Here is a 21249-nt window from a genome sequence, read left to right on the forward strand (position 1 = left end):
TTGCTGAGAGGCATGTCGAGTCCATGGAATATTTTATATTGCGACACAAGTTGCGGGAAAGAGACAAATTTTTTTTTTTTTTTTTTTTTTTTGCACAAAGTTGTCACTAAATGATATATTGCTCAAACATGCCATGGAAATATGTGAAATTACACCCCAAAATACATTCTGCTGCTTCTCCTGAGTACGGGGATACCACATGTATGGGACTTTTTGGGAGCCTAGCCGCGTACGGGACCCCGAAAACCAAGCACCGCCTTCAGGCTTTCTAAGGGCGTGAATTTTTGATTTCACTCTTCACTGCCTATCACAGTTTCGGAGGCCATGGAATGCCCAGGTGGCACAAAACCCCCCCAAATGACCCCATTTTGGAAAGTAGACACCCCAAGCTATTTGCTGAGAGGTATAGTGAGTATTTTGCAGACCTCACTTTTTGTCACAAAGTTTTGAAAATTGAAAAAAGAAAAAAAAAATGTTTTTTCTTGTCTTTCTTCATTTTCAAAAACAAATGAGAGCTGCAAAATACTCACCATGCCTTTCAGCAAATAGCTTGGGGTGTCTACTTTCCAAAATGGGGTCATTTGGGGGGGTTTTGTGCCACCTGGGCATTCCATGGCCTCCGAAACTGTGATAGGCAGTAAAGAGTGAAATCAAAAATTTTCACCCTTAGAAATCCTGAAGGCAGTGATTGGTTTTCGGGGTCCAGTACGCGGCTAGGCTCCCAAAAAGTCCCACACATGTGGTATCCCCATACTCAGGAGAAGCAGCTAAATGTATTTTGGGGTGCAATTCCACATATGCCCATGGCCTGTGTGAGCAATATATCATTTAGTGACAACTTTATGAAAAAAAAAAAAAAAAAAAAAAAAAAGTGTCACTTTCCCGCAACTTGTGTCAAAATATAAAATATTCCATGGACTCAATATGCCTCTCAGCAAATAGCTTGGGGTGTCTACTTTCCAAAATGGGGTCATTTTGGGGGGTTTTGTGCCACCTGGGCATTCCATGGCCTCCGAAACTGTGATAGGCAGTGAAGAGTGAAAGCAAAAATTTACACCCTTAGAAATCCTGAAGGCGGTGATTGGTTTTCGGGGCCCCGTACGCGGCTAGGCTCCCAAAAAGTCCCACACATGTGGTATCCCCATACTCAGGAGAAGCAGCTAAATGTATTTTGGGGTGCAATTCCACATAGGCCCATGGCCTGTGTGAGCAATATATCATTTAGTGACGACTTTTTGTAAATATTTTTTTTTTTTTTTTTTTTTGTCATTTTTCAATCACTTGGGACAAAAAAAATAAATATTCAATGGGTTCAACATGCCTCTCAGCAATTTCCTTGGGGTGTCTACTTTCCAAAATGGGGTCATTTGGGGGGGTTTTGTACTGCCCTGCCATTTTAGCACCTCAAGAAATGACATAGGCAGTCATAAACTAAAAGCTGTGTAAATTCCAGAAAATGTACCCTAGTTTGTAGACGCTATAACTTTTGCGCAAACCAATAAATATACGCTTATTGACATTTTTTTTACCAAAGACATGTGGCCGAATACATTTTGGCCTAAATGTATGACTAAAATTGAGTTTATTGGATTTTTTTTATAACAAAAAGTAGAAAATATCATTTTTTTTCAAAATTTTCGGTCTTTTTCCGTTTATAGCGCAAAAAATAAAAACCGCAGAGGTGATCAAATACCATCAAAAGAAAGCTCTATTTGTGGGAAGAAAAGGACGCAAATTTCGTTTGGGTACAGCATTGCATGACCGCGCAATTAGCAGTTAAAGCGACGCAGTGCCAAATTGGAAAAAGACCTCTGGTCCTTAGGCAGCATAATGGTCCGGGGCTCAAGTGGTTAAATAACAATGTCTTGGGTGGGATTTGGCGACAGAAGAGGGTCATCTTCATCTTCTTCAGCTTTCTGTCAGACAGAAAAAAAAGATTATACATTTATACTGTATACTATACATATACCAGTATAGTCAGTGTTTATCTGGCGCTCCAAATAGAGTAATCCTTAGGGTTATAGTCTGTGGCTGTAAAAGCTGGATGGTGATATATCCATAGGTTGGATGGTTGGAAAAGAAAGGGGTATTAAGGGTTAAAAAGGAAGGCAGCCATCCTTTAGAGTGTGTCCAGAACTCTGCAAGACATGTAAGGAAAAAACAGAGAGGGGGAGGTGCTGACCTGAGTGTAGTATTAAAATTATGACTTTAATAGGATAGGATTAAAAACACTTACAAGATGATAGAAGATGCATGTTCCGGATAGCTGGAAAGGATTAAGCAGCTGGCTGGAATGGATCACAGTGTTTCTCCAGGAGCAAGGAATAAGGAAGCTCCACACTGACCAGCATGGACCGTGGAACCGGAAGTGATGTCACCGGCGTCTGATTGTACCAAGTCAGGGCTGGAATCTTGTCAATAAGGGCGGCAGTCATGAAATGCTGAGCACTTGGAGCTGGCTGCTCCTTCTATTGGCCTTTAGAAGGAGCAGCCAGCTCTGAGCGCGTAGCATTTTGCCACTGCAGCCCTGATTGACAAGATTCCAGCCCTGCCTTGGTCCAATCAGATGCCGGTGACATCACTTCTTGTTCCACGGTCCATGACAGACCATGACACTCCCACCACCATGGTTGACTGTAGGCAAGACACACTTGTCTTTGTACTCCTCACATGGTTGCCGCCACACAAGTTTGACACCATCTGAACCAAATAAGTTTATCTTGGTCTCATCAGACCACAGGACATGGTTCCAGCAATCCATGTCACTAGTCTGCTTGTCTTCAGCAAACGGTTTGCAGGCTTTCTTGTGCATCATCTTTAGAGGAGGCTTCCTTCTGAGACGACAGCCATGCAGACCAATATGATGCAGAATGCGGTGTATGGCCTGAGCATTGACAGGCTGACCCTCCCACTCCTTTAAACTTTGCAGCAATGCTGGCAGCACTCATATGTCTATTTCCCAAAGACAACCTCTGGATATGACGCTGAGTACGTTACAGTTACATAGTTAAGTCCATCAAGTCCAACCTATGTGTATGATTATATGTCAGTATTACCTTGTATATCCCTGCATGTTGTGGTTGTTCAGGTGCTTATCTATTAGTTTTTTGAAACTATCGATGCCCCCCCCGCTGAGACCACCGCCTGTGGAAGGGAATTCCACATCCTTGTCATTCTTACAGTAAAGAACCCTCTACGTAGTTTAAGGTTAAACCTCTTTTCTTCTAATTTTAATGAATAGCCACATGTCTTGTTAAACTCCCTTCCGCAAAAAAGTTTTATCCCTATTGTGGGGTCACCTGTACGGTATTTGTAAATTGAAATCATATCCCCTCTCAAGCGTCTCTTCTCCAGAGAGAACAAGTTCAGTGCTCACAACCTTTCTTCATAACTAATATCCTCCAGACCCTTTATTAGCTTTGTTGCCCTTCACTCAACTTCTTTGGTCGACCATGGCGAGGCCTGTTCTGAGTGGAATCTGTCCTGTTAAACCGCTGTATGGTCTTGGCCACCATGCTGCAGATCAGTTTCAGGGCCTTGCCAATTTTCTTATAGCCTAGGCCATCTTTATGTAGAGTAACAATTCATTTTTTCAGATCCTCAGAGAGTTCTTTGTTATAAGATGCCATGTTGTACTTCCAGTGACCAGTATGACAGAGTGAGAGCGATAACACCAAATTGTGTAAATTTGCTGTCCCCTCAAAATAACTCAACACACAGCCATTAATGTCTAAACCACTGGCGACAAAAGTGAGCACACCCCTAAGTGGAAATGTCCAAATTGGGCCCAATTAGCAATTTTTCCTCGCCGGTGTCATGTGACTCATTAGTGTTGCAAGGTCTCAGGTGTGAATGTGTGAATGGGGAGCAGGTGTGTTAAATTTGGTCCTATCGCTCTCACTCTCTCATACTGGTCACTGGAAGTTCAACATGGCACCTAATGGCAAAGAACTCTCTGAGTATCTGAAAAAAATAATTGTTGCTCTACATAAGGATGGCCTGCTAAGCGTCATATCCAGAGGTTGTCTTTGGGAAATAGACGTATGAGTGCTGCCAGCATTGCTGCAGATATTGAAGGGGTGGGGGGGTCAGCCTGTCAGTGCCCATACCATACGCCGCACACGGCATCAAATTGGTCTACATGGTTGTCGTTCCAGAAGGAAGTCTACTCTAAAGATGATACACAAGAAAGCCTGCAAACAGTTTGCTGAAGAGAAGCAGACTAAGGACATGGATCATTACTGGAACCATGTCCTGTGGTCTGATGAGACCAAGATAAACTTATTTGGTTCAGATGGTGTTAATCGTGTATGGCGGCAACCAGGTGAGAAGTACAAAGACAAGTGTGTCTTGCCTACAGTGAAGCATGATGGTGGTCTGTGTCATGGTCTGCGGCCCAGGGGCTGCATGAGTGCTGCCGGCACTGGGGAGCTACAGTTTATTGAGGAAACCATGAATGCCAACATGTACTGTGACATACTGAAGCAGAGCATGATCCCCTCCCTTCAGAGACTGGGCCGCAGGGCAGTATTCCAACATAACGATCCCTAACACACCTCCAAGATGACCACTGCCTTGCTAAAGAAGCTGAGGGTAAAGGTGATGGACTAGCCAAGCATGTCTCCAGACCTAAACCCTATTAAGCATCTGTGGGGCATCCTCAAATGGAAGGCGGAGATGCGCAAGGTCTCTAACATCCACCAGCTCTGTGATGTCATCATGGAGGAGTGGAAGAGGACTCCAGTGGCAACCTGTGAAGCTCCGGTGAACTCCATGCCTGAGAGGGTTAAGACAGTGCTGAAAAATAATGGTGGCCACACAAAATATTGACACTTTGGGCCCAATTTGGAAATTTCCACTTAGGGGGTCTACTCACTTTTGTTGCCAGCGGTTTAGACATTAATGGCTGTGTTTTGAGTTATTTTGAGAGGACAGCAAATTTACATTGTTATACAAGCTGTACACTCATTACTTTACATTGTAGCAAAGTGTCATTTCTTCAGTGTTGTCACATGAAAAGATATAATAAAATAATTACAAAAGTGTGAGGGTGTACTCACTTTTGTGAAGGTATACACTTTAATGTGAAGGTGTGCCCCCCAAATATCTTGTTTGTATACTGTGTATATGCACACATACACAGTATGTGTATATATATACATATATATATATATATATATATATATATATATATATATATATATATATATACACACTGTGGCAGAGCAAGGCTCTGTCCCTATGACAATGGGGTTAAAGTGGACACAGAGTCTGCATATCGGCTGAGTGCAGAGCTACAGAGCGTAAATTTGAAACAGAGAAAACTGCTCTGGCAGTTTTCTCCAGGTTTTGCTAGTGCTGGGGCTCTGTAGTTTGGAGATCCTTCAGAGTCTTAGGTGGGACGGGATCTCCAACCCTGTGTCCGGGCCTTGTGGACAGCCAGCAGGGTGTGTGCCCAGGTGCACACAGCCCATATAACGAAGGGCTGGTGAGAGCAGACGGAGGAGGTATGACACACACCAGCCATAACTCTATGACCACTCACCTAATATTGAATATTTTTGCGGCCAAAAACAGTCCTGACTCATTGAGGCATGGACAACACTAGACGTCTGAATGTATGCTGTGGTATCTGGCACCAGGCCTTCAGTAGCAGATCCTTTAAATCCTGTAAGTTGTGAGGTGGGGCCAACATGGGTCAGACTTAGAGTAAAAAGTGTAGTCTGAGTGGCTCTATGATGTAATGCACCTCATCCAGGTAAGCAAAGAATGTAAGTATAGAGAAGTGGGATTATAACGGTGCTATCAACAATTTTAATCACAACATATTGAATAAAAATATTATTTCTTTTTATTAATACAAAAATACAAAAAAGGCAAACAACAAAAATATATAAAAATTGTTAAAATCAATAATAGAGCATATACAATACAAGTATTGGGTTGCTGGTGGCCCAAAGAAGGAGGAAAAAGTGGTCACAGGTGAATCTTAGTAACGAACATGCTTCGCAATTGATGGATCCTTAAGGGATAGTGTGAGACCACCACAGTGGTAATCCAGCTCCCTATATGTCCGGAACCAAAAGATGGAGAGGATTCTGTTGCTAAAATGCCTCCCCCGAATTAGGGAGACAGGGGCAAAGATCAAAAAAGCCCCTGTTAGTTAGGAAATGAATAAGCGAAACAAATTCTGAAACGAATCAGCGAAAACATTTTTTCCATTCTGCACATGTCTAGACCCTCTATGGCCTTGAAACCAAAACAATAAAAACCCGGTAAATACTTTTAATATCAGAGAATAATTGCAGAGAGAGATTTTAATATCAGAGAATAATTGCAGAGAGAGATTTACCAAATATCTTGTTCATGCTGGTGCACCAGTCAGCTAAGATGTTAAGTGAGGACAAGTCTCCCCACTGGGGCACAGACCACAATAACAACCTCTTCTAAAAAGCCTTAAAACAAGTGTTGGCCTCTGCTAATCAATAAGAAGCAAAGGGCATATGTCTACAGTGCCGGACCTAGCCTGTCTGATTTAGGGGTGAGGATGCAAGATCGGAAGGGCAATGTATAAGAGTCTGTAGAGCAGTGTACAGGGTATCAAGCAGGGCAGAGGATAGGGTCAGGAGTTTGTAGGGCAGTGAACAGTGGGTTATCAAGGCAGTGTACAGGGGTTAGCAGGACAGAAGATAGGGGTCTGATCACTAATCCATTGATTTCTCTCCCCTCTCTGCATAAATTTTTGTCCTCCTTTGGGGCCATTTCGGATTATAAGATCAACACTTCCAAAACTCAAACTCTGCCTATACATATCCCATTACCCATATTATCACAGCTCAAAGAGTCATATCCTTATAAGTGGTGCAAAACTTCCCTCAAATACCTAGGTATTCTTCTCACCCTTCCTATTGCTCTCTTTACTCCGCTAACTTTCCACCCCTGGTTCTGGACATCAATAAATCCCTGATGACTTGGGCAAAGTACCCTTTGTCTTTGTTGGGCAGGATAAATGTTCTAAAAATGTCTATTTTACTTAGACTGCTATACCACTTTGAAACGTTACCAGTTGCCTTGCCCTCATCCTAATTAAAGACAATTCAGCAAAGCTTCCTAAAGTTCATATGGGGAGATAGGGCTCATCGTATAGCAAGTTCGGTGGTGTTTGCTCCGAGGTCCAGGGGTGGAATGGGTGCACCAGACATTATTAATTATTACTATGCCTCACATTTAAGGCCTATTGTTTCCTGGTCCTCTCTATTTGCACCAAACCAGTGGACTGCCACGAAAAGGGTGTGCTCTATCCAGTTCACCCGAGTTCCTTGGTTTGGGAGGGTTCCTTATCTCTGGATCCCACTCTCAAACACCAGTGCACTGCTCCAATGAATTTTACCTTAACTATTTGGCGTAAATGCCTTAAAGAATACCACCTTACCTCGCCTTGCTCCCCGCTTGTCAATGTATTGTTTAACCCACTTATACCAGACAGTATGTCCCTGGGCAGGATCTTCCCATGGCTTAACGCCTCCCTTTTCCAACTTCGAAATCTAGTACATCCTGTTACGCGAAGGCTACATCCTTCGACACTCTATGCGAGAAATTCAATATCCCTCCCCAACTTTTCCACTTCTACCTGCAGGTTAGACATTTTTTTCACTCTAAATCCTCAACTTTAACTCTCGACAGTCCAACTACCTTCGAGTACATATGCGCTCAAGGCCCCCATCAATTACATTTAATATCCTCCATTCATCGTATCCTTAATGAGTCGACACCTCTTACTGAGACCATGCATCATTATATGGGAAAATGGTCCCATTTAATAGGCAGATCTATTTTAATCCAGATGTGGGATAAGATTTGGTCTTCTGTTTCCAAATCTTCCAAGTGTGTGACTCACCAGGAAACTTCTATGAAAATTCTTATGTTTTGGTATAGAACCCCTGATGTTATTCATAAATATGATCCTTCAGTCTCGCCGCGCTGTTGGCATTGCGGGACTGACACGGGATCCTTATTTCATATATTTTGGCAATGTTCGATGATCCAACCTTTTTGGGGTGAGGTAAGGCTCTTGATACAGAAAGTGTTGGATAAATCTCTCCCACTCGACCCCTTACATTATCTGTTAGGCCTTCCCACTCGACCCCTTACATTATCTGTTAGGCCTTCCTTCCTGGCTTAACCAAAAGAGCCAACCGCCTTTTTTCTTACATACTACTGGCTGCCAAAAGACTCATTCCCCTGTGTTGGCTGTCCAAAGCCCCTCCTCCTTGGCCCAAATTTTTACAACTAGTGGCTGATATTCGGAGGATGGAATATCTAAGGGCCTCAGTACATGACACTATCCCCCAATTTGAAAAACTGTGGGAATTCTGGGATAGGTCGGAATTTTGAACCCCTATGCCAAATACCGATTCTTAAACTTTTACTGGCATAGGGTTTCCATGTGACCATGACGTTTCCCCCCCCCATTTACTCCACTTTTACATCTGTTATTTAGAGCTTATTATCCCGTACCACATATCCTCCGTGGAATCTGTGTTTTTCCTTTTATGTGATTAACTTAGGAGTACAGAATCAAAACCATATTTTTGGACTGCTTTCTTTGTATAACCTGGACATATTGTGCAGAGCACTCCTGTGCTCTGTAATTGTGAATTCTGTTCATATGTACTTATTCTGTTTTGATATTAAGATGTCTTCAATAACTTTATATTCTATATTGTACAACAATGCTGTACTTGTTCACTTTAAAATATAAAAAAATTAATAAAAATATAATTATAAAAAAAGAAGATAGGGGTCAGCGGTGCAGAGGAGGGGTTAGAAGGGCAGGGTGCAGGGGTCAGCATGATGGAAGACAGTGATCAGCAGAGTTGAGGACAGGGCCACTGCTGGCAGGGCAATTAAGAGATCTCCTTCTCCCCACAGAGCATATAGCTGAGATCAGAGCCACACAGTGTGTAGCTGGTTACTACAGCTGCCATTTCGATCAGGGAATTTCAAAGGTGAGAACTGCATCATAGCAGTCAGCTACACATGGTGCAGATCAAAGTTTTGTCTGTAAGGAACAGTCAGCTATGTGTTATATGGGGAGGAGGAGACTGTTGAGTGCCATGTGTGCAGTGCAGGCAGTGCCTGGACAAGGTCATCTAACACTCAAGGTGAAGGTGACAAATTGCGCCCCACCCCCCTCCAAAAAAAAAACAGCACTAATCAACACGCTCACTCCCTAAGCATAAATTCACTCTACAAGCCCAGATTCTCCACAAACAAAAATGCAAAAAGTCCCCATCCTCACAGTCCAAACCCCCTTCCCTGCACAAATCTTTGCCCCCCAATCTTACCTTCCAGCTTAAATCCCCCAATTCCCTACAATTCTCCCCTGCCCCAAAAAATCACCACTCCTAGCACACATCCTCTTTCTTTCCAAATCATCTCCCCCAAATCCCTACTGCTAGTACAAATTCCACTCCCAATTCCCTCCTACTAGTGTAAATTCTCTCCCCAAATCCCCACTCCTAGCACAAATCCTCTCCCCAAATTCTCCATCCTAGTACAATTCCTCTCCCCCAAATCTCCCCTCCTAGCACAAATCCACTCACTAAATCCCCCCATCCCCCCTTCTAGTACACATTCCCCCCCCCCCCAACCCCAAATCCCCACTTCTAGCACAGATCCTCCCAAATCCCTCCTCCTAGCACAGCCCACAACCAGGGGCATAACTAGAAATAGCAAGGCCCCATAGCAAAATGTTGTATGGGGCCCCCCTGCAAACAGCCCCCCCCCCCACAGCTGCCCTAGTGTCAATGCAGCGTGACCTGCGCCACATACAGCATGACCTGTGCCCAATGCAGCGTGACCTGTGCCCCATACAGTGTGACCTGTGCCCAATACAGCCTGGTCTGCCTGTGCCCCATACAGCCCCACTTATGCAGAGGAAGAGGCAAGCCACCCGGATCAGCAGAGAGCGGGATTGCCTGCTGTAATAGCTTTCATTTGAATTTCCTGTCTTCCCGGGGCTCATCGTCACATAGCCCCACCTCTTGGCCCGACGCCTTTCATGACGTCACTTGTCCCGCATTGGATTGGCGTTCTGTCTATCAAAGGCACCGGGCCAAAAGTTGGAGCTATGTGACGTGAGCCCCGGGAACACTGGAAGTTCTAATGAAAGCTCTTACATTGGGAAATTCAGCTCTCTGCTGATACGGACAGCTCGCCTCTTCCTTTCCTCTCTCTTCCCCTGGCTGGGAGACTGTGCCGGCGGTGCTCCACTCGGCTGCGGGCCCCATAGCGCCCGGATTGGTCGCTATGGTGGTAGTTACGCCCCTGCCCACAACCCTCTACAAATTACCCTTCCCAGCACAAATCCCCGCCCCCACCAAAAAGCTGCTCAGCTCCTGGAAATGTGGGTAGGGCGCAGGTAATCAAGCTGTGTACAGTGCGATGTATGAGCAATCCTGTGTAACCTGCTGTATGGAGGAGCGCTGTTATGACAGGAGGGGGGAGAGCACAGAGAGCCCGCACCTCCTCCCGGCTCTCTCCTCTCTGCTGCTGCCACTTCTCATATTGTAGGCACAATGCATATGGTGGGGACCAGCAGGTCTGGGGGGGGGGCACAACTGAAATCTGGGGAGGTGCAGCCCATCCCAGCACATCCCTAGATCCGATCATGCATGTCTGTATTGGTTCTTGTGACCAATCATTTAAATTTCCAACATGCATTAGAAAAATAGCAGAGGATGACACTTCTTCCTCCAGTTTTTAAATCAAGGCCCCAAATCTTAGTTAAAGTGTAAGCAGTCATTAAATAATGGAATGTGACTTACTTCACAATTGCAGGAGCTGGAAATCATCTGCAGGCTGTAGTTCAGGGCTATAATGATGATGGAAAGGTCACAGGCTATTATAATGGAGGACATAACCACCACGCCATAGAGCAAGTTCTGTGTATAAAAGGGGAAAACCATAATGAACCACTTGATATCCGGAAGACTTACCCCCCTTCATGACCAGGCCATTTTTTGGTATACGGCACTGACAATTGCGTAGTCATGCAAATAAATGAAACTTATGTCATTTTACCCCCACAAATAGAGCTTTCTTATGGTGGTATTTGATCACCACAGTTTATTTTTTTTTACTCAAAAAAACCCACTAATTTTACATTCTGCTATAAAACATACCAAATAAAAATGTTAAAAATCGAATTTCCTAATTTCTTCATAAATTTAGGCCAATATGTATTCTGCTATATATTTTTGGTTAAAAAAAAAATCCCAATGAACATAGATATATACTGGATTTTATTTTTATACTAGTAATAGTGGCGATCAGCCACTTATAGGAGGACTGCGAATTGGACACCAACGGACACTCCCGACATTTTGTGCGAACTAAGCTAAAAATATGCACTGTACTAATGATAAGTAAGGGGTAAGGCTGGTAAGGTTGTTAAACATCTAGGGCGATCAAAGGGTTCAATGTGTGCTTAGCCAGTGTTTTTGTGTGTACAGTATGCTGCTTTCACTAAGGGATGTGCTGGACAAAATCTCCGGATTTACATATGCAGAGCTCCATTAAGTGTGTCTCCCGCCGGATCAGCAGGTGCTAGCGGTCATCTATTGGCCGGCACCTGCTAATCGGCTTCTGCTGTGACTTTCATCAGAGTCCACAGAGTTCCCTCTTTACATCTGAGCTCACGGAGTTCCCTTACACTGGGGGGGACTCTGATGTAAGGGAGAGCTCTGGGGACTCTAACATAAGGGATGCTCTGGGAACCCTGATCTAAGGGGGAACATTGAGAACTCAGATGTACAGAGAGGACTCTGATGTAAGGGGGAACACTGTGGCCTCTGGTGTAAAGGGGAACTCTGATTTAGAGGGTGCTCTTAGAACCTGATTTACCTTAGTGTACTCGCTCAGAGGCAGGAGAGAGAAGGGGAGAGACTTCAGTCACAGGCAGTCACAGCCAGGGATGGATGGTGAGCTCAATCACCACTTGGCAGTCAGCACCTCTCATCCAGATGTAGCTGAGGCTGCTGGACTCTGGCCCCACTTTCCTTTTCTGAGGCACAGCGCCGGGGATTGAAGTGTGGGCAGACACAGAGGGGTAGGGGCCGGACAGGTGGCAACCCTACTGCCTGCACAAAGCTTCAGCCACATAAAAAAACCTGCTGATTCACACTGTACAGGCCACAGCACCCATGTAAATGAACCTTAAGACCTCACTCACACACCAAGCTTTATTTAATAACTCAGTGCAGTTATATCTTTTAGATTTAGCAGAAATGTTGTAAGTTACGTTTTTTTGTGCCTGCTAATACCGGTAGTGTATTTTTTGTGAAAATAACGTTTTTATTTTTTTGGAGGGCCCAGTTAGGTATGCTGTACGTGACTCTGTGATTTCATAATAACAGCCCTGCCTACCTGTGATATTAACATTAATACTCTCTGTAAACCTAACACTAACCCTACCACCTTTTTGTAAACCTCAAACTAAAACTTCCTTTTTCATTAACACTAACCCTACCTGTAACTATAGCCTAACCTTCCCTAAAAACCTAACACTAACCCCACCTGTAACCTTAACATTAACCCTCCCTGTGAACCAAAGCTGTGAATCTCTTGCCTGTTAATTACAACTCTGTTTATGTTATAAATAGGAATTCATTTTGAAAAGACAAACAGAAGGCCACACCTGGTATTGCTGAAATCCACTTTTGCAGTGCTCCAAGTTCAATTCTGCTTCATTTCTGTTGTAGATTTTCACAGAATCTATTCTGGGGTAAGGGTGGATTTGGTGGACCTCATCACACAGAGGGGTCATGTCGTTTCTACGCCAAATGGAAGTTAAATCTCTATGTACAAAGACCAAGCCAGCAATAGTTACGACCAGACAGCTCAACAAGGAGATGAAGGTAATGACTACCTACATAAAAGACACAAAAACATTACTAAATGGGCATGTCTTTTCTTTGCTCCCCAAAGCCAAAATCCATGCTAAAGAAATAACAAAGTCTAAAAGATGCGCCGCTAAAAATGGTAACAAGTAGTAAGTCCAAAATAGAAGGGAGGATTATTCCAGTCACCAGCTATAGTGCATATGTATGAAAGCACTCTGCACCACGTGGTATAGTGATCTGCTTACCAGAAGGCCAAAAATAATATGCATGTGATAATGATCCCAGGCTCATCCTGCATATCCGACTTTACAATTCACCCTCAAGGCTTAAAACAGCGATGTCCAGATAATATTCTCCCTCAATAAACTTCTCCAGGAACTCACATCAGATGCAAGGCTTTCAGTATAATTATCAGCAGTGCTTACTGTCCTCCATCCTTACTTCTGTCTTATTTCCTTACAGACTGTAGGTCGTGACACAGAAAAAAGTGAACCAGTTGATCTCATTAGCACACACCCTGCATCATGGATCATTCATCATGGACTCGGAGGAAACCAACGCAGGCACAGGGAGAACATGCAAACTCCAGGCAGGTAGTGTCCTGGTTGGGATTCGAAACAACGACCCTTCTTACTGCTAGGCGAAAGTGCTATCCGCTACACCACTGTGCCGCCCTGATATGCAGGATGAGCCTGGGATCATTATCACATGCATATTATTTTTAGCCTTTTGGTAAGCAGATCACTATACCACGTGGTGCTGAGTGCTTTCATACATATGCACTATAGCTGGTGACTGGAATATTCCTCCCTTCTATTTTGGAATTACTACTTGTTACCATTTTTAGCGCCGCATCTTTTAGGCTTTGGACTTTTGTGTTTGGTTATCAACAAACTATGCTGGCTGCTTTTATTTATTCAAATCGTATAGAGTAGCACAGATATTTATATTATTTTATACATGCTAAAGAAATAGTTTTTAAATAAAAAAAGTCCTTTGTATCTTTTCTTGACTTTTGCTGTCCTTTGCGTATTTCCTCCTAATTTATACAGTAATCCAGCATGAAGCAACTCTTCTACTTTGCCTCTGTGCAGGAGCTGTCTTACAGACTGGTCGGCATTCTTTTTTCCTTGTGCAGGGTGACTGGTCTTGTATCCGCCCCCTCCTGTAGTTTTCTACAAGCAGCTTGTAGTGGGTGGAGCTGCTGGGCCCCTCCCACAGTTATGCTTAGGCTATGTCCAGTGTAGTGATATTGGGATCAATTCACTAAAGCTTATCATATGAGATATTTGCATTTTGTACAAATATTTCATGTGATATGTAAAGTGTTACATTTTTTTTTTTTTTTTTTTTTGTGAATTGAATTTAATATAATATTGTAGTGAATTATCTCATGTTCTAACCACTTGCTATTTAATGAATGGAATTAAGAATTTAACTGTTTAACAACTGAATTCCTACTACTGCTAAAGGTGTTCCAGCTCAAGAACACTATTGTTAAGGAACCGACACCCACCGGTGTCCTTACTGCCAGTACCCCATCCCTACCCTGCTGTTTCACCTGTAAGCTGTGAATTACAGGTGAATATAAACAAAGGAGCCGGGAAAAAAAGTGTGGGGTTCCCCCACAATCAATGCCAGGTTCTTCATGTCTGCTATGAATTTTAAGAAGGACCTAATGTCAAAACATTTTTAAAATGGTGTGAGGCCCCCCAAATTCCATACTTGACCTTTATGTGAGCATGCAGCCTGGCTGGCCAGAAAAAGGGGGTAACGAGCATGAGACCCCCTCCTGAACCATACCAGGCCACATGCCCTCAATGTGGTGGGCTACCTTGCTTATGTTGAAGAAGACAACGACCTGGACTAGGAAGGGGGTATAGTTCTAATCCCAAAATGCAAGGGTGCATGCTGCAAGAGAAAGCAGCCTCCCTGAAACTGGAAACCCGGGTCAACATTCATGGCACCAGATTAATCTGGAGCAAGATTTAAACAATAAAGAAGCTAAAGATAGAGTAGCTAAAGATAAAGAAGATACAATGATATTAAACAATCTTTTTTTATCTTTAAGATTACCATGTACAGGTAAGAAACCTAGGTGACACAATTCACAATCCTGCCAATAAATATCTCAAATAGCTAGAAAGGAGTGTAATAAACCACTTACCCAGAATGCCTTGGGTTTTTTTATAGGCTACAATGTTCAGCATTCCAGATACAATGAACTGTTGAGAGACAAGCACAACTAGTCATTATACATGGGCACAATAGTTTCCAAGAGAGATGGAGAGAGAAAGAGAGAGACAAATGGGACATCAGAAAGAGAAAACACAAGACTTCATGGACCTTACTGACAGTGGCCAACAGGAATTCTAATTGGACAGTGGAATAGAAGGTAGCCAAAAAGGTCAGTCATAACAAAGTGAATTAAATCTGACGGCAACATAGAATAGGCTATTAAGGCCAAAACATGATGGAACAGGCATTTTTGGCATCTACTCTTATGCAGGACTTAAACGTTAAAAAAAAAAAGAAATCAGGTTCAACATATACATTTTAACCTTATCTTAAGTCCTTAAATGTAATCTTAAACCCTAATATGGTACTGGAACCTTAAGGCTATCTTTTCATCACAGGAAAAGTTGACCTTTAAGACTGCAAACGAAGGTCAAGCTTACATTAAAGAAGATTCATTACAGGGTAGGTTAGTGCTAGGGTTATGGGGAGGTTAGAGTCAGGGTAATTTTGTTGGCGTATGGTGGCATATCCTTGCCGAATATGCCAAGTAGTGGGCGGAGCCTACCTTTGCCCATGCACGTGGGGTACCTTTGGCTTTTGTACGCGCTGGTCAATGCCCAGGACTAGGCGAGGCCACATTCATGCACAAGCAAGATTATGATGGCACTCTGGCTTAGAGATGAGCTGTACACTGTGTGCAGTAGTAAATGTACAGAGTCCCTCTGTAAAGTATGGTGTCCCGTGTCACCACACACCTTGACTGTGAGTTGTTGCATGTGGGAGGACACCGCTAAGCCTGTGTCCTCTGTCACCTCACTCCCAGTGACATAATGAGGTCCCAATGTGCACCTAGCGCTGACCTCATGCATGCACGTTGGTAACTCCTTCTGCTCTCCTGTACCAAGCAGCCAGGCCATTGGTTTCTGTAACGCGGATTCAGTTCTGGTACTTTTAGGGATTGCCCACTGGGGAGGGAGTCAGAGCACTGATTCCCTCACTACCAGAGGACTCATGGCCACTCTTCATGACAGGCTGCTAAAACACTTTACACCAGTCCCAACTGCTTACTTCCTCCACTCCTGATGCTAACTTAACCCTTTGCAGTGAACTTGTTTCATAACCCATATGTGCTTTACAGGCCCTGTTCTTTCATATGCCAGAAACCATCATGCACCCCTTTAAAGTAACTTCAGACCGGGCTTAGAAACAGTTGATATAACTTCTACTGAATGGAATGTAGTACAGTTCAACATAAACAAGTTCAACAGCATCTTCCTTACCCTCCATCACCTGCTGAGGTATGCCTGGGCTGCTAGTTACAGTCTATTACTGGCAAAGTCCACAATCTGGCGTTTCTCCAGAAACCAGTATCTTTGGGCAGATTTCAGGGCACAGAAGTCTCCCTCCATAGCGCCAGGGTGTCTGTCACAGCATTTCAGTGAACAGAGCCCTTGACCTCTTACCCAGCTTTCCTTTTTTATTTACCATATATATGTAACAGAGCTGGGAGGCTGGATCCAAAAAGCCTGGGAAAGAAGTGCCAAACAATTAACCCTTTCCCCAGCTTGGGCCAGCCGGCTGCCTAACTACCTATTATAGGCAACCTGCCTACACATTTGTGGTGATTAGTGTTAAGCTTATAGAGTAACTTTACTCTTCGCTGTAACATACAACCTCCCTGCAACCATAACTAAAACCCCCAGTGTTGCAGGAGAATTATTATTAGGGTTGTGGGTATGATTAGTGTTAGGGTTGAAGGAAGGTTTATTGTTAGGTTTATGGGCAGGGTTATTGCAAGTGTTACCAGAAAGGCTAGTGTTAGGGCTAAATGGGGGGTTAATGTAAGGATTACAGGTAGCGCTATTGTGAATGTTAGGGTTAAAGAGATGATTTGTGTAAATGTTTCCAGCAGGATTAGTGTGCATGTTAGTGCTTTAAAGAGGGTTAGTATTAGGGTAATAGGAAAGGTAAGTATTAGGGTCACAGACAGGCCCGGACTGAGACAAAAAAATAGGTCCGGACATTTTAGACTGAGCAGCCCATTTTGCTAATGATAATATCTGGGCAGTAAGGGGTTAATGATGAGGGCAGTTAGGAAGGGGTCAATGTCAGTCAGAAAAGGGTTAATATCTGTACACGGGGGTGAACTATGAAATCAGTTGATTTGTGTGCAAGATCATAAGCGGGGCCCCATTGCTTGATAAAACAATAAGACATGGTTTGCTTAGTGCATTGCAGCAGTGAGTGGACATGGTTTACCTTATGCCAGGGTTGTTGCTAGTATTATAAAAGGCTTACGACACCTTTGGCAATTGCAAAAGATTGGCGAATAGTAGGCGAGGTCAAATTGCGTTACCAGTGGGAGGGGCTTAAAGGGATGTGCTTAAATTAAAAAAAAAAAAACTTTGTGCACCCATAAAATATGCTTAGATAGAAATCAATTAAAAACAAGAATTAGTTCCATTAACCAGATGGAAAAAAATATTTCACTTATTATACAACGCTATACAATTTTATAATAAAAAAATTGGACTTTGGTTCTCACATGGAGATGTATTATTCAGAAATGCAAACATTTGAATAGAGATGTTAGTTCAAATTTATATTTCTATATTTTTGTATTTATTTTTCCATCATATATATATATTCTTGACACTATTAAAACAGGCATTTATTTGTACAAAACCTTTGATAGATTGTATCAATCTATTATTATTATTATTATTATACAGTATTTATATAGCGCCAACAGTTTACGTAGCGCTTTACAACTTGAGGGTAGACAATACAAATACAATACAATTTGATACAGTAGGAATCAGAGGGCCCTGCTCCTTAGAGCTTACAATCTAAGAGGGAAGGTCAAGAGATACAAGAGGTAATAACTATGGGTGATGTGCTGATTGAGAAGATAAATGTACAGTTGTTAGGTGGGGGCCAGATAGGCTTCTCTGAAGAGATGAGTTTTCAGGGATCGTCTGAAAGTGGATAAAGTAGGAGAAAATCGAACGGATTGGGGTAGAGCATTCCAGAGGATGGGGGAGGCTCTGGAGAAGTCCTGAAGGCGAGCATGGGATGAGGTGACAAGGGAGTTTGAGTGCAGGAGGTCTTGGGAGGAGCAAAGAGAACGATTAGGTTGGTATTTTGTGACTAGGTTAGAGATGTAGCAATCTATTTTCTACTTGTCTATTTTTCAATAATTATATAACTGAATAACCTTTTATATGTTAATTTTACTGTAATTAAAATATCTTATTGTACCACAATGTAACCTCAATAAAAAAAGTTTGTAAACAAAAAGAAAAAATTATGCTTAGATAGGTGCACCACAAGTAAGAGTCTAACAGACATGCATAAAACTCAGCACAATCATTTTAAAAATGAAACACTGCCATATATGATTTTGTGTACACTCTGTGCCCACTATAATTCCTCTCCTCTCCACAGGTTGTGCTGTGCCCACTATAACTCCCCCCCAGGTTAAACTGTGCCCACTATAGCCCCCCCCCCCTCAGGTAACTCTGTGCTCACTATACTGTAATTCCCCCTCAGGTTAAACTATGCCCACTATAATTCCCCCCCCCCCTAGGTTAAGCTGTGCCCACTATAATTCCTCTCTCCAGGTTAAGCTGTGTCCACTATATCCCCCCCGGTAACTATGTGATCACTATAATTCCTCCCCCCCAGTTATGCTGTGCCCACGATAATATCCCCCCCCCCATGCTGTGCCCACTATAATCCCCCCCACCCATGGGATCTATGTGTGACTGCAGCTCCATTCACAAAGAGCCTGTTAGACAGGAGCAAGAGACCAGGCAGTGACAGGCATGGATGCAGCTCCTCAGAAGTGTCTCTCTGAGAGACAATACAGAGGGAGAGAGGAACCGCACATTGCCGATACTGAGAGAGAGAGTCTGGTGGCCTATGGCCAGTTTGGCCCTGGTTACAGGGAAGGTTAATGTTAGGGTTACAGCAGAGGTTAGGTTTTATTAGGTTTAGAATTGTAAAGAGGATTTGTAATTATGGAGGGATTAGTGTTAGGGTTACAGGGAGGGATAATGTTAAGGTTAAAGAGGGAGGGTTAGTGTTAGAGTTACAGCAGAGGTTAGGATTTCTTAGGTTTATAGAGAATGGTGGAATAAGGACACAGGCAGAGTTAGCGTTATAGAGAGGATTTGTGATAGTTTTATGGGGGGATTAGTGTTGGGATTACAGGGAGGGATAATGTTAGGGATAAAGGGAGAGTTAGTGTTAGGGTATAGAGAAGAGAAGTTTGATAGTTAAAGGAAGGGCTAATGAGAGGATTATTGTTATGAGCAGAATTATTGTCTGTTTTACAGAGAAGGTTATTAGATTTAAGGGGATAGTTAGTTTTGAGAGTAACGCAGAAGGTTATTGAGAGGGTTAATATAACTGGGAGTGTTGGTATTGAGGTTCCATGGAGGAGTATTAATCATTTTCTCGTTCAAAATGTTTGTTGGAGTTTTTTGTAGACACCATACAAAGGCTGAGAGACATATGGGTTACAAAGACATAGAACAGCCGTTCAACTTGAAAAGTAAGATTTCTAACAACAAACAACCCATGTGATCACGGCTTAATAGGAAAGTGATCATTCTTGCTGGACATAGACAGACATTTTGATATTTACACGAACAGAGAATCAAACAAAACCTTCCCAAGAATGATGTGGTATGAGCATTAGCAACTGAATTATGTTAGCTGTTAGCCATAAGTAAATAAGCACGAATTAATAAGTGACTTACCCGTAATCAAAGATAATCAAACGCGCTGGTTGTTATTCGTTTTAGAGGGATGGTTACTATCACAAGAAGGGTTAGTTCAAGGGTTACAGGGGGGATTACCTTGTCTACTTAAAGACAACATGTGTACATTTTTGCACACTATATATTATTATCTTATTGTTGTACTTGCATTTAATTCCTTTTTCTTCTGCACATGATACTTACTGTAAATCCTACGCAAAGATGTGCCCCAGAATCATAGATGTCCAGGTTTGGGTGGACAAAGGCAATCACAACGCCCATCATGACATTGAAACAACCCAAACAGATAAAACAAACCTATAGCAAAGAATGAATATATAGTTAATTTTATAGTAAGTCATATTGATCTCAAATATTTGTAAAAAATTACAAGTTGCAGTCCAATGCATGCTTTTTTCAGAATATAAGGTTGTATAATAAGCATTCAGCATGATAATATAAAAGAAAAGATGTAAACCTTGACAGTCAAGTATTTTTGTTGTATAAAATATGTAGGAAAACATATTATGGTTCATAGTTGTCATGGTTTTTGGACCAGATCAATTCATCTCATATTTAGTGTAGGGCCATATTCACACCACAAGTCCCATATTTTATTACTATTATTAGGGATATTTCTTCTCCCATACATAACCTTCTCATATGATATAATCTGGGTGATTAACATTTTACACACTAGGGTGGTAGGATTCATCAATTTGAAAGCAATGCTTCTCTAATAAATAGTTTTGTATAATATAGCCAACGTTCTCTATCAAGTATACCTAATAGACAGATTTCAGATGAGCAAAGAAGAGGTTGTTGTAGTGAATTAGCAAGAAAGGTAAGTTTTTGTCTCCAAAAGTCAGTAATGATTGGACAATTCTGGAGAAGATGTACAATATCACGCATCCCATTTTTTGCAGTTGAATAAAGGATAAATAAGTCTGATGCACCATACAAAATTGAATTACGTATTAACATATGAGAAGAACACATATCATCCCAGCCTTCTGTGGACATAGTCAGAATAAAAAAGTTGCCACTGATTTCTAAATACAAGCGGCGATTTGCCCAGTTTAGTATGTAGTAAATAGAAATATAAAGTAGAAAGTAATACTTTATTTTAAAAATGCCTATTATTTTAAAATGCCTATAAATGGTAATGTAGATTATTATATACTGTAGGTACTGTACATCTTTTTTCTAAACTGAGTCTCCAAGCCATGGTGGAGTTGTTAGACACTAAAAAAAAAAATAAAAAATTAGCAATTCATATCTATCCTGCAAAAGTGTAAAGTAATATATGGATCATAATGTCGCCTCCCCACCTCTCCACC

General features: G+C 42.3%; 1 protein-coding gene across 1 annotated transcript in view; it reads right to left on the reverse strand.

Moving 5' to 3' along the window:
• Positions 1-1693: 1693 nt before the first annotated feature.
• LOC141106383 (uncharacterized) overlaps positions 1694-21249 on the reverse strand; it is a 43887-nt gene continuing 24331 nt past the window's right edge. The window contains exons 3-7 of the mRNA XM_073597123.1: positions 20114-20227; positions 15073-15130; positions 12701-12927; positions 10830-10946; positions 1694-1916 (exon numbers count right to left, since the gene is read on the reverse strand). Coding sequence (XP_073453224.1) covers positions 1851-1916; positions 10830-10946; positions 12701-12927; positions 15073-15130; positions 20114-20227 — 582 coding nt within the window. The 3' untranslated portion in view covers positions 1694-1850. The remainder of the gene's footprint in view (positions 1917-10829; positions 10947-12700; positions 12928-15072; positions 15131-20113; positions 20228-21249) is intronic.

This window comes from Aquarana catesbeiana, linkage group LG08, assembly GCF_042186555.1.
Source record: "Aquarana catesbeiana isolate 2022-GZ linkage group LG08, ASM4218655v1, whole genome shotgun sequence".
In the NCBI taxonomy this organism is placed as follows: domain Eukaryota; kingdom Metazoa; phylum Chordata; class Amphibia; order Anura; family Ranidae; genus Aquarana; species Aquarana catesbeiana.